The 14040-nt window shown below is 49.6% G+C and overlaps 1 protein-coding gene across 7 annotated transcripts in view; it reads left to right on the forward strand.

The window, feature by feature from the left end:
- Slc37a1 (solute carrier family 37 member 1) overlaps positions 1–14040 on the forward strand; it is a 70713-nt gene that overhangs the window by 7982 nt on the left and 48691 nt on the right. Inside the window, exons 1-3 of one of the 7 annotated variants that reach the window (XM_052744497.1) lie at positions 10066–10233; positions 10313–10394; positions 13750–13974. In XM_052744497.1, coding sequence (XP_052600457.1) covers positions 13919–13974 — 56 coding nt within the window. In that variant the 5' untranslated portion in view covers positions 10066–10233; positions 10313–10394; positions 13750–13918. Of the gene's footprint in view, positions 1–7725; positions 8979–10065; positions 10234–10312; positions 10395–13749; positions 13975–14040 lie in introns of those variants that run through there. The other 6 variants (XM_052744501.1, XM_052744498.1, XM_052744496.1 and 3 more) reach the window with 6 other exon arrangements.

Genomic DNA, 14040 nt, shown 5'->3' on the forward strand with positions numbered 1-14040 from the left:
AACTATGGGGGACATTCCTCATTCAAAACGCCACAGTGGTTTTCTTGGTTTGTACTGTTGGATGCAACCCAGCCCCTCACACGTGTACCCTCCCACTGGGCTGCACCCCACTGCAAACTGTTGTCTCTCTAACAGTGGGCTGAGGACCTTTGGTCTGTCAAGCGATCTCTGGAGAACTTTCAGGGCCTTCATTGTTTTCAGTTGGGTTCCTTCTAGGCGGAAGATCATTGGGCCAGGTAACTGTGACAATCAGGGGTAGACTGTGATGAGCTCATGTTCATTAGCACCAAAATTCACAAGAGTGGGAGGCTGAGGTTTCTAGAAAAACATGGACATTTTAGCCTTTTGGGGTTACATTTCTTCACGTCGGCAACAATGTTAAGCATATGGAAACAATGGAGCGATAACCAAATCTCACCGCCTCTCCTCTCCCTCTCTCTTTCCCCCTGAGGCATATGGTTTAATGGCATTAAAACGCAGCTGTAGTTGTCAGAAGAGAATACAAATTCTCTTCTACCCAGGAAGTGAGAGTGTACAGTAATGCCCAAACCGGGGGGCCAAACAGCTTGGCAGGAGTCAGCCAGGGGAGAGACAGGAGACGGCAGGTACCTTGAATTCCACACCAGGCAACAGCCTGGCCACACGCCACGTGGCAGGTGCCTGGCATGTCGGAACTAATCAACTCACATTTGTCAAACAGAATTCTAGATATTTCGTGACAAAACTATACCTACCGCAACCCTTTAGAAAAGAGCAAGAGCCAGGCATATCAATGTTTCATTTTCTCTTTTCTCAGCTTGTGATCTTATTTTCTTATGTCAGGCTCATTTTCCATGAGCTTGCTCAGTTACTTAACTGCATCAGAGTATCTGTTGAATCCTAGACCAGGGATAAGAGGAAATGAGGAAGAAATCAGAGCTCCACGTGGCAATCTCTGTAGTAATTCACACCCTTAAAGCATTACCAAACCCCGTGCTTTATGGCTGTGGGTTACTCTTTCACTTTAAAATGAGCGTGCCACTTACTAGCTGGATATTGGTTCTGCTTTTGATGTTGCTTGCAGGGTTATGGAGGGAGTGCGTGTGTGTGTGTATATGTGTGTGTGTATATGTGTGTGTGTGTGTGTGTGTGTGTGTTGCTGAACACAGAACTCAAGCAATCTTCCACTGAGCCACACACCCCACAGCCCTGGTTCTAATACCACATATAAATAACCTTATTGTGGCCTATGGTGGTGGTGCGAAGTCATGTGGTACATATGGCTGTCTCCTCCAGAGCCTAAGAATAGATTAGGTTCTCTGACAGAGGGCCAGCAACAAACTAAGAGGCTGGTTTATTATTTGCCCAGAATAACTCCCCTCCTCAGCCTTCAGGAAGGTTGTGAGAATTGAATAAGATACTGAGGATCAAAATAATCCAGAGTTCCTACAGAAACTGAATGTGTTTTTATAAAAATGTGACATGTACACATGGACCAGGCTTTAAGTTCTTGTATTTATGTGCTGTTTGATGTAGACAAAGGAATGGATGTTCGCTGATCACAGGACAGGGAGAATTCAAGTTGGTATTGACCAGGAAGCTTCCTCTCTGCTAGCTAGCCTTCATCATACTGATAGGGGTTATACAGGTTGCTGGAGGTTGGGGGGGGGTGTCATCAATAGTCTTATGTCTGTGAACCCTATGGAGTGTGGTAATGACCAGTGTGGCAAGATATACACATGGATGTAATAGTGGCGTGACTTTTGTGGGGGTAACCAACTGATTTCTGATTGGAGTTAAGGCCCACTCTACCACTCCACCGGAGGAAATGCAGCTAGAGTTTTCCTGCCTGGCCCACAGTCAGGACAAATCTCTATCACCTGCCAGTCCCACAGTCATCAGACCCAACCAAATAAACACAGAGACTTATATTGGTTACAAACTGTATGGCCATGGCAGGCTTCTTGCTAACTGTTCTTACAGCTTAAATTAATCCATTTCCATTAATCTATACCTTGCCACATGGCTCGTGGCTTACCGGCATCTTCACATGCTGTTTCTCATCATGGCGACTGGCAGTGTCTCTCTCATTCAGCCTTCCACTTCCCAGCTTTATTCTCCTCCTTGTCCCGCCTACACTTCCTGCCTGGCCAATGGCCAATCAGTGTTTTATTTATTGACTAATCAGCAACACATTTGCCATACAGAACATCCCACAGCACTTCCCCCCCCCCTTTTTTTTTTCCAAAAGGAAGGTTTTAACCTTAACAAAGTAAAATTACATATAATTTGGGAATTTGGGCATAGCTTCTCTTACTACTTTCTGCTGGAGGGGGGCGCTGTATCTTATGGGGACACAAAGAAAATTTTAGGATTATGGAATAGTCCATGAGGGTGTATCATCTGAGCCAGTTGCCTTCAAACCATTCTGGATGTTGGATCATCTGGGCCATGGTGTCATCGGAGACCTTTTGGGGGGTCTTGGCTGGTCAAACCTGATGTATCTTAATCTGCAATAAATCCATAGCCTCTGGCTTTCTGTGGGAACAAAAGCAGAGTTTCCTTTCCAAAGCAACATATCCTTATATCCAAATTTTGAAGTCATGGTATCTTTAAAATAAACATATTGGTTTAACTCAACATCTTTTATGATCAAATGTTTTTCTGCAGTTAAAAATCCCAAAGACAACACAATCCAGATTCTCTGTGTAATATCCATTTTTACATGGCTTATTTTTTATACTACCTTTACTGTCTCTTTAAAGACTTTATTTTTTAAAACTGTATTTGTTTCTATAACTCTATATATCACCTCTTTTGTCTCTTTCAAGCCTACATATCTTTTACACACATTGTAAACTATTACATCTGAATCTGTCTTATTGTGAATCTATTGCCTTAAACTGCAGCAGCTGTGGCTGCTGGCTCCGCCCACCTCAACTTCCCAACATGGCGGTGGTTTACCGCCAGCTCTGGGAGCTATCGTGGGTCTATGCTTTTATCCAAGCAGCGTGTAGCCCAGAAACCTCTTTTTTTTGTTTTGTACTAGAAAAGGCTAAATCCACCATGCAGCTTAATGTGCCACTTGCAGAGGCCTCATTCCTGCCATACTGCAGGTCGAGCGCACATGCTAGGAACCCACCAGTAGCTCAAACCGGCAGCTGCTGCTCATTTGAGAGAGACAATTAGGAACTGTTTTTAGCTCCATTTTAGAATCTTTTTTCTCAGTTTTTAGGTGGAAACTCTTGCCACCACGTTGGACGCCATTTGTAGCTAGAGCTTTCCTGCCTGGCCCACAGTCAGGACAAATCTCTATCACCTGCCAGTCCCACAGTCATCAGACCCAACCAAATAAACACAGAGACTTATATTGGTTACAAACTGTATGGCCATGGCAGGCTTCTTGCTAACTGTTCTTACAGCTTAAATTAATCCATTTCCATTAATCTATACCTTGCCACATGGCTCGTGGCTTACCGGCATCTTCACATGCTGTTTCTCATCATGGCGGCTGGCAGTGTCTCTCTCACTCAGCCTTCCATTTCCCAGCTTTATTCTCCTCCTTGTCCCGCCTATACTTCCTGCCTGGCCAATGGCCAATCAGTGTTTTATTTATTGACTAATCAGCAACACATTTGCCATACAGAACATCCCACAGCACATGCTACTCTAAATCTGACCAAGAATGCATGGTTGGAGAGCTCACAGGCCCCAGGGGTGAGCTATGACTATTATTCTACATGGAAATTGAATTTAAAACGTGGGAGGAAAAAAGATGTTCCTGTATGCCGATGATAGAGCAAAGCAATGCAGTAGCCGTTTGTGAACCCATTGTCCCGGTGGATGAGCTCGTGTGCACGTTCACGGGAGCGCCTGAATTCGAGTTCTGGCTTCCTCTCAAGCTCATGCTCCAGAACCCAGGCTTGTAGAAATGGGAGTCGAGGGGCCAGTGGCGAGGAATACGTAAGGCTTGTCAGTTACTTCTCTCATTGCTGTGAGGAAACACCGGACCCAAAGCAATTGGGTGGGAGAAGGGTTTGGGGCCTGCGGTTTAGGAGAGGAGGGGTCCTTATGAGAGAAAAACACAGCAGTGGGAGCTGGTGCTGGGGTCATGTGTCTGCAGTGAAGTGCTCAGCTGGCCTCTCCCCGCTTTATTCTGTCTGGGGCCCCAGCCCATGGGGTGATGCCGCCCACCCACATTCAGGCTGGGTCTTTTCTCCTCATTTACTTCTGTCTGGAAACACCTGCACAGCCCAGAGGTGTCTCCTAGATGATTCCAAACCCAGTCAGGCTGACAAGCTGAACTATCACAGACAGGTTCTAAACACCATTACTACATTGGCCCCTGGGACGGCAAGGCCCATCCCCACTCCTACCAGGGAGTGTGAGTCACTGCTCTGGGGCTGCCGGGAGGTCATTTTCCCTTCTTTGCTGGTCTACTAGGTAAGAAGGCATCTCATAGTGATTGTGGTTTGTATCTTAATTACTTTTCTGTTGCCATGGCAAAAAAAAAATTAAAATAAAAATGACCAAACTTTTACTGTGGAGGATCACAGTTCCAGAGGGTTGGACTCTGTGAGCATCCTGGCAGGGAGCATGGCATTGGAGTAGCAAGCAGTAATTTACACCTGGTCCATAAGCATAAGGTAAAGAGAGCTAACTGGGAACGGTATGGGTTTAAAAATGCCCTCAGTGTGACATGGTAAAGGCTGGTGTGGCACAGCCATGATTAGCAGTGTGTGTGTGGTGGAGGTAAATATGGGTGCTGGCCTCCTTGGCCTGGCTCAGTTTCGGATAGGCCCCAATGGAGAGTGGCCTTGTGGGGTTTGGATTTATTGGTTTGGGTTTGTTTTGTTTTGCTTTGCTTTTGAGGCAAGGTCCTACATTGAGGTTAGCCCAAGCTGACCTCCAACTTGTGGCCATTTTCCTGCCTCAGCTTTCCTGATTGCTGGGATGATAGATGTGAGTCCTCGGACAGAAGTTCATTCATTGTCTCGGGAGGCTGGCTAAGAGATGATGTGTTGTAACTGTGCAAAGAGCCAAACTTTCACAGGACTTATTGAAGGCAGTGGTGGGAGTCTCACCCTCTGTTTCCTGGAAAATTTAACGACATAAGCTGATGAAAGAGACTTTGGAATTCCCCTCCCCCACCGCCATCCCAGTTAGTCACATGTGTCCTGGGCTCATCACACATACCTGTTTCCCAGTCATTAGGATGGCCATAAGCATTTAAAGCTGATTCACTGTTGCCATAGAAACCTGGTAGTATTCAGTCAATAGCGAGGGTTTCTTACACTTCTAGAGTATGCCAAGCACAGTGCTAGATGAGGATTCACAGATGAACAGAACAAGTAAGAAACTGTGTCTTCAAACACCTCCCTTCATCCATCTGTGCATCAGTCTCATGAGCACAGAGTAGAGTGGCCTCCACGGGGTCCCAGGAAGCTTGGAGTCAAGGTTTGAGTTGGAGACACATTCAGATCCCAAATCCTGTGCCTCCTCCTCTGCTGGGCTACCACACACTGGAATCATAAAGCAATGTTCAGAAAGAATGCCTTGAAAGTAAGAGATAGCATTTGGGGTTTTTTTGGTTTTGGTTTTGGTTTTGTTTATTTGTTTGTTTTTGTTTTGGTGGTGGTGGTCTTTTTAGTTTTTTGAGACAGGGTTTCTCTGTGTAGCTTTGGAGCCTGTTCTGGAACTCACTCTGTAGACCAGGCTGGCCTCAAACTCACAGAGATCTGACTGGCTCTGCCTCCCAATCCTGGGATTAAAGGTGTGCGCCGCCGCCGCCGCCGCCGCCGCCGCCGCCGCCGCCGCCGCCGCCGCCGCCGCCGCCACCACCACCACCCGGCCGAGATTGCATTTGTTATGGAGTTAGACAAGTCTGTTCTTAGAGAGGGTTTCAGTTGAAGGGTTAAAAGGGGTTAAGAAGGGAAGGCTCTTGGTTGCAGAAGTTGAAGCAATACGCAACGTGGGAAGGAACGGTTGCCCAGATGAGCCCAGGGTCCAAACCCTCCCATGACCACAGCGATTGCAGAGGATGACGTGCCGGCCAGTGAGACCAATGATAACCCACTATGGAGTAGGTTAGCGTCAGCGGGTGGACCGCAGGGCTTCCTCTGAAATCTCCTCTTCCCGGACCCCTCTTAGGCTGGAAGTCCTAGTGAGACCACTTGGGTTTGAGGAAGAAGATATGAGTCATTGTGCTTTCCCACCAACACATTAGCATATTGTGTGCAGTAAAAGGACTCTCTCCACACAAATCATCACATATAGTCCCAGAGGGAACCTTCAAAGCATAACCTCTTAATGTGAGCCGCATGGCTTACCAAACCACAGCTGAGGGTTATTGATCCTTTTGGGGGCATCTTGTAAAAACTGTCCAATTTGCTTGTCACATTTATCTGCACCAGCTCTGTGGCAGGAATGACTCCGTAGGGGTCAGTTTTCTGTTCCCATGTGTCCGGCCTCATTCTAACTATAATCTTAAAAGTGTAGGGAAACCTACAGAGACGGATGCTGCCACAGGCTAGCCCTGGAGTAGAGCTCAGCTGCAGAGGAGAATGTCATCAGGAGCTGTGAAATTCAGGCCCCCAAATTTGACTCCAGGCTTTATACAAGTTCTGCTCCATTTAGGATCCAGGGTCCCCTGACCCCCTTCTCTCTGTGACCACCTCCTATACTCTACAGTTAGGAGAAGAATAATAAAGATTGAAGACATTGCCAAGGGGTCTTAGAAGCAAGAATGTTTGCCCAACCTATCTTCTACCGGCCACTTAAAAAAACACTGTTTGCTTGTTTGTTTTGAGACAGGGTTTCTCTGTGTAGCCTTGGCTGTCCCAGAACTTGCTCTGTAGACCAGGCTGACCTCGAACTTTTAGAGATCCACCTGCCTCTGCCTCCCAGTGCTGGGACAAAGTCACTCTTATAAATGCATGGTTGAAGCGAAGAATGGTGGCATATGCCTTTAATCCCAGGATCTCTGTGAGTTCGAGGCCAACCTGGTCTACAAAGAGAATTCCAGGACAGCCAGGGCTGTTACACAGAGGAAACCCTATCTCAGGAAAATAGATGATAGATAGATAGATAGATAGATAGATAGATAGATAGATAGATAGACAGACAGACAGACAGACATTCATAGTTGAGTACCAACTAGTTCAAGACCCTTGTGAAGCCCTTCTCTCTAAACTATACCCCTAATTCAAGTATTAGTTCCTGCAGTGCCGTCACTGAAAACCCACTGCCTTGGGCAAACACAAACTCCTTTATTTCCTTCCCTCTCTCTGTCTTTTCTCTGTTTCCTTTTAATTTGATTTAAAAATGACTCCTAGGGCTGGGATGTAGCTCAGTGGCAGAGCATGCACCTATCATGTGCAAGACTCTGGGTTTTAGGAGGGAGGAGGGAGCAGGGGGAGACAGTCATTGTGGGGTACACCTGCAATCCCAGCACTCAGGAGGCCGAGGCAAGAGGACCATGGATCACAAATCAATCTTACTTCATGGGGGGGCACATGCAATCCTTTATCATAGTCTCAAGCATAAAACCTGCCATCCTTGTGGCCACAATCACAAATTTCCATTTCAAAATACAGAAAGATTTATTTTGAAGTTTTATACACACATCTTCACTACATTCGAAAGCTTCTTATAATCATATAAAAGATCAATATAAAATATGTATTATGAAACATTAACTTACTCTTCTAAGATTGACATTTTCAGCAAATATTCAACATAGACCACCAGACTCCCCCTGGTTGACTCCAGTATCTGTGCAAAGATTGTCATTTTGGATTTTTTGTAAGAAAAAAAAAATCAACCGGGTGGTGGTGGCGCACGCCTTTAATCCCAGCACTCGGGAGGCAGAGGCAGGCGGATCTTTGTGAGTTCGAGGCCAACCTGGTCTACAGAGCGAGATCCAGGACAGCCAGAGCTACACAGAGAAACCCTGTCTGGGGCGGGGCGGGGGGAGAAAAAAAGAAAAAAAATCTATGGCAGTCACGCTGTGAGACTTAAAGAGGCTTTCTGATCTAGGACTCCCTCCTGCGGCCCCTAGGGGTTGGAGGTAGACTGGCGTCACTAGGACTTGGGCATTTTATACAGCACCCCCAAATACAGCGACGTATTTGAAGCAACAATCCCCAAAGTCTGAGCTCACTCAAGAACCCCGGACTCAGAAAAGACGAGTCCTAACACCCTAGTGTAAAAAAGTCACATTCTTGGGAACTGAAAAACTACCCGGAAGCCTTGGCATTAGGTCCTTCCGCTGTACAAAGGCCTCGGGGCCCCGTCTTCACCTCCTCGGGGGTGAAGGGCCTTTGAAGGTTGCCAATCAAATTGGGGAGCTCAGATGTTGCTTTAGGGGGGCAGTTTGGCACAGCTCGAAGATGGAACATGGGCAGAAGAGCAAGGGACTCTTGCACAAGCTTGGTGATCGAAGCCCTGAGGAGAGAAAAGTGACGGGCGACGACCTGAGAAGATATAGGAGTCCACCTGAGTTGCTGGAGAGGAGCAGCAGGGGAAGAGGGTAGACCAGCCAGAATTCCCGGGCCACTTCCCGTGTGAGGCGTGTGAGACAGCAAGGTGCGGGTGGCTCAAACAGCGAGTCAGTTTTGCTTCAGGGGTACAGAACACTTCCCAAGAGCCCGTAGGTAAAGAATGGCTTGGCCCTACCCAACTCAGCAAACTGAGGGGCCCCAAGGGTAAAGCTGTAAAGCTGTAGACTTTCTGCACACCAGCCAGCCTGAAGAGGGCGCTGCAGGGTGCTGCGTGGGGGACCAAGCTCTGGCCCCCATACATTGGACTTTCACAGCGAGGATTCAAGTTGGCTTAAGCGTGGTTTTACCCAGATGCCTGGCTGTTCCTGGAAAGTTGGTTGGGTTTCCTGCCTGAGAGCCGGGGCTAAGCAGGAGGGCTGGCCTTGGATGCCAGGCCAGGCTGTCAGCGGGAGGTATGAGGCAGGTGCCCTTTGGAAATCGGCCCTCCCGGACTTCTAGGTCAGTTCTTGGCAGGAGGTGAAGGGTTTGGAAGATAATTAATTATCCGGGGGTGAAAAGGGAGCTGTGTACTAAGGCGCCTCCCCATGACCCGGATGCTGACAAACCATGCAAGCCGTTTGTCTTACTGGCACAGGTGCGGTTAGAGTCTGCTCCATGTGTAGCACGCCAGTGTTCCTGATTCTGACACTTGACAAAATGTGATAGGCCGAAAGAGGCCGTCTTCAGTCCATGGCTCCGAGGGAGCAAACCTTTCGCCCAAAACTTGTCCATTTTGATGGCATTATTAAGGTCTGCCTTGGGGACAAAAGCCTGGTGGTACTGAAGGCGCTCAAAGAGCCGGCACTTGGCTGCTGGGCATCATGCCAGTAAGAGCCCAGCGCCCTGCGGGGCCTGGGAGGGCACGACAGGCAGGTGTGGGGACCCAGGAACAACTAGAGGATGCCCCAGCTGAGCATCCCGGGGCTGTCTGGATCCCTGGGAGCGCGCGGGACTGGGGTCAAGGGGCGCGCGGGAGAGGGAGGAGCCGCTCCTGGCCGGCGCCCGCAGGGCCCAGAAAGTGAAAGGGCGGCCGCTCCAGGAAGTCGCGAGCAGGAAGCGCGCAGGCGGCGCGGGCTGCGGAGCGCAGGTAGACGCGGGGACGACCGAGGACCCTCCCCAGCGGCGCGCACCTGCCAGCGGGCCCGCGCCCTGCGCCCTGCGCCCCCGCTACGGCCTCTCCACCGTTTGTCTCCCTCTGCTGTGGCTAGAGAACCGGGAACCAGCCAAGCGCTAGAGTGGCGTTGGGCGTCAGTACCGGGCGATCCCGACGCTGAGTTCCCGGGGAAGTGGAAGCAGAAGGCTCCCGAGGCCCGGGGCTGGGATCGCCTAGCTGTGTTGCCCGGTCCCCTCCCAGTCCCGGGCCGTGGTGACAGCTGTGGGGAGCCGGCTGCTGGAGACCCAGCGCTTTGTCTGCAGCCGCGCGTTGGGGACGTGGGCGTGCCCGTAGCCTTCGCCACCGGGCCAGGAGGCTGTACGACCGACCGGGGAGGAGCCGGCTCGCAAAGCCCTTGGGAAAGCTCGCAGGCAGCACCCTGGGTTCTCGGGTTGTTTGTTTGCTAAAGAACTGCTTCCTGGAGCCCGGGCTCGGTGACCAACGCGGTGACAGCTAACCTTCTGGCGGTAATAAAAGGTTTAAATCACCGGAAAGTCCCCTACGCGCATGCACCAATCTTCCAGCCCTTGGGGTCCACTCTGGGATCTTGGTGACCTGCAGGTAAAGATTTACATTTGAACTGGAGACCCTTCCCCACGTCCAGGTTTGCACTCCTAAACTGCCTTTTCCTTCTCGTCAGCTCTTTCTGCACCTGGCTAGTGGCTGCCTGCCTACCCATCTGCCGGCCCCGGAACTTCAATTGCGTGAAGTTGGGCGAGTTGGTAAATAGATTGGCTTTGCACGTTGATCTCTTTATTCATATCTAGCTAGAGGATACCTGGCAATTCCCTCTCCTGGGGGTCCGGTTTGCACCCTGCGGTCTTGGGAGTACATTTACAAGTCCTGTACAATTAGCAACACCTGGGATGTGTTGTTTGTTGTGAATGGGCTAGGAGTGGTGGTGGACAGAATTCTGACTTCTTGTATTTAAACGCAGGGCAAGTGAAAATGACCGTTTCTGTTTATCTCTCACGGGAAATGGACCCTTTCAAAGCTTACAAAGTGCTTGATTGGAAAGGTTGTAGTTTGTCTTGGTTTAAAACAAAAACTCATGAAATTTTTGGAGGGGGTTGTCTGGTTCTCAGGTTTGTCCTTAAGTGTGCCCTAATTTTGACGTGTTGCCTTAGGGTGCTACGATTTTTGTCTGTGTGCTTAAGCCTGGGAAAAACCCTTGAGGCATTACTCTTTCTTTTGCCGACTTCTAGCGGCTTCTGAGTCTCCTTGGAGGGTGGATGGACACTGTTCTGAGTGGCTCAGAGCCCTAGGGCTGGAAGGACAGATGGTAGGTGTGTCTGTCCCTAAGCCCTTGGCCAGGCTCTGTGAGAAGGGCTAGCTACCCGTGCTTCTGAGCCTGGTAGGGGTGCTGTGTCACAGTGCACTAGCTCCTAATTGTCCGCTCTTCCCTCTCACTGCCTTCTTACCATTTTCTTTAATGGGCTGAAGTTCATTGGGAGCTTCTAAGAGGTGACATTTAAAAACTACTTTCATGTGCTTGGGCTGTATGCCAGAGCCTTTCAGCCAAGCCACGTGCTCCCCTTCTGTGTAGGGATGGGCAAGAGGAAGTGTGCCTGAGAAGGCGCCCCCAGGCAAATGGAAGGTCTGGGATTTGTCTTGATGTGAAGCCCGTCTAACTGGGCTAGCCTCATCTCTCCTCTTAGAGCAGTGGTTCTCTTAGCCTTCCTAATGCTATGACCCTTTAAATACGGTTCCTCGTGTCATGGTGATCCCCCCCCAACCATAAAGATATTTTTGTTGCTACTTCATAACTGTAATTTTGCTACTGTTGTGAATCATAATGTAAATATCTGATATGCAACCCCTGTTGGGTTTGCAAGCCACAGGCTGAGAACCATGGGCTAAGAACCACTGCCTTGAAGTGAAAGCTATGCCTTGGGCTCCAGGAGGGTGTATCAGTAGCCTTTATGACCTGGGATTTGGAGGGAACAGATTTTGGGCGGTGGTGGCGCACGCCTTTAATCCCAGCACTCGGGAGGCAGAGCCAGGCAGATCTCTGTGAGTTCAAGGCCAGCCTGGTCTTCAGAGGAGATCCAGGACAGGAACCAAACTGCACAGATTTTGGGGATGCTATCCAGGCCAGCAAGAAAAGAGCTTTGTTAAGCTGATTTCTCAGCACCCCGAATGTGGAATCACCATCTGTCCATCCTAAAGTGCACTTCCTGTGAGAATGGGTGGTAGTGCATGTACACACACACACACACACACACACACACACACACACACACACACACCCCTCAGGGGAATCATGGGGATATAATGGAAAAAGCCAAGGGCTTTTTTCATGGTAACTCTTTTTTTTTAATTAATTTATTTTTTTATTGGTGTTTATTTTTGCATTGGTGTTTTACAGGCATGTGTGTCTGTGTGAGGGTGTCAGATCTCTAATTCCTGGAAGCTCTTTATGCTTTGGAGCTTTGCTGTTGGACCAGGTTTTGCTGGATGACAGATTTCACCGGTAGCAGGGGGTGAATTTTCAGTATTTTGATGGAGGAAAAAAAACTGGACCCTGGCTGTCTACTTTCAAGCCTTGTACAGTTGAAATCAAATCCTTTAATCCGAAGCCATCATCACAGAGGTATTTCATCGGTGCACTCGAAACATACATAGGGAACAAGCCCAAAGAACTCATTTCGAGCAAACCTTTTTTGAAAGGTGTCATTTAAATATGGAGATTTGAGCCAAAGTCCTGCAACTTTTGGTTTAATCTAGAGGCAGGGTCTTGCTACGAAGCTCTAGCTGGCCTGGTACTCACTAGGTGACCCTGGCTGGCCTCCAACTCAAAATGGTCCTCCTGCCTCAGCCTCTTGAGTGCTGGGATCACAGGCATAAGCCACCAGGCTGGCTCCAGCTGAGTTCCTTGCTCATGTTCTGTGCTACACTATGGGACAGGGAACCCTGCCCTCCCTGAAGCTCACCGGCAGAACCACCCCCACAGGTACTAATGGACTGTCCACTGTATACCAGGCCCTGTGCCAAGGCCTTTCTGAGATCATGTCTGTGTATAACGATGTTGATACCATTAGACTGTCATCCTCATTTTTTAGCTGGAGAATTTGAGGGGGGGGGAGGCGGACTGGCTAGTGGCCTGACTCACTGCGGGTCTGTGTAGGGTCAGGACTGAGTGACATTTGCTAAGGCCCCTGAGAGGCCCTGGGAAAGGTGGAGCTCTCCCGGCTGAGGTAGAAAGGCGTCCATACCTCCATGAGGGTTCTGGGGCTGGTTTCTGGGCTAAATTCTCTTCAGGTTGTGTGCGTGTGAACCGCGGGGTTTGGGACCCAAAGTGCCCTGCTACTCCACTACTGAGCTGTGCCCCCAGCCCAGGACATTTGTCTGTTGAAAGCTCCTAGGTGGGTAAAGTAGTTCCACTTTGGAAAAATGCAATGCCTGGGGAATGTATGTCCTGAGGCTAGGAGACCCGCCTGCCTCAGAGCTGGTCTGTTATCAGTTCTCTGGCTTTCTTCTATCCCTTCCAGCTTTGCCCTTCTTCAGCCCAGCCTTCAGAGCAAGCTCCTTTTCCCAAGCTAATGACGTGAGCACAGGACAGGGAACCACAGCGGCAGGTGGGAAGTTCATCCCCTCAGTGTTAGGTATGGCAGACTCAACTGCAGAACCACACAGCCCAAGTGACTGACGGTTGATCCCTTCTGCCGTTCTGCTCAGGCCCACAATCCTCTCTTGCTGAGGCTCACAGGAGGCCTAGTGAGTAGTAGTGGAAGGAGCAAGTCCAGTGCCCGCCCCTACCCCATGCTCTAATAACTGTGTACATGACTAAGCAGTAGACATATGCTTTGGGGCAGAGTGGCCAGACTCATCTCTGGAAGCCCTAAAGGCAGAGATGAGTGCCCACTTCCCTTCAGGAATCATTGGAGCATTCTGTGAGCTCCGTTTGAGCAATCCTCCCCCGGGCATCCATGGCGGGAGCTTCTGGTATCAGACGTGTAGCTTTGATCAGTCGTGGGTGGCCTCTCCCCATCTGTGGAGTGACTTCTGCCTGCCAGTGTCTCCCGGGTACTATCGTCAGGACCACACAGGTTCTTAATGCCTCTCTTTCTCCCACAGACCTCGGCCGACCCTGATGGAAGGAAGAGGGGGCAGGGCCCAGTAGGACACGTCTGTTGTTGCTGCTTTCCAGGCTGTGTGAACTGCAGGGCTGTCAGAAAACAATCTTAACCTGTTTCCTGGAGCATCTGATTACGGGACTGGAGCTCCGAGGTCAGGAACAACGTAAATGGCTCGACTCCCTGTGGGCATCCGCTTCATCATCGCCTTCTCCAGGGATCAGTGGTAAGCTCTGGTGGTGGGCTGCCCTCTAGAGTGGTGATGTGTGGGGCAGAGTGACAGGGGGCACTG

This window comes from Peromyscus californicus, unplaced genomic scaffold, assembly GCF_007827085.1.
Source record: "Peromyscus californicus insignis strain IS unplaced genomic scaffold, ASM782708v3 Scaffold_19__1_contigs__length_69161282, whole genome shotgun sequence".
Classification (NCBI taxonomy): Eukaryota; Metazoa; Chordata; class Mammalia; order Rodentia; family Cricetidae; genus Peromyscus; species Peromyscus californicus.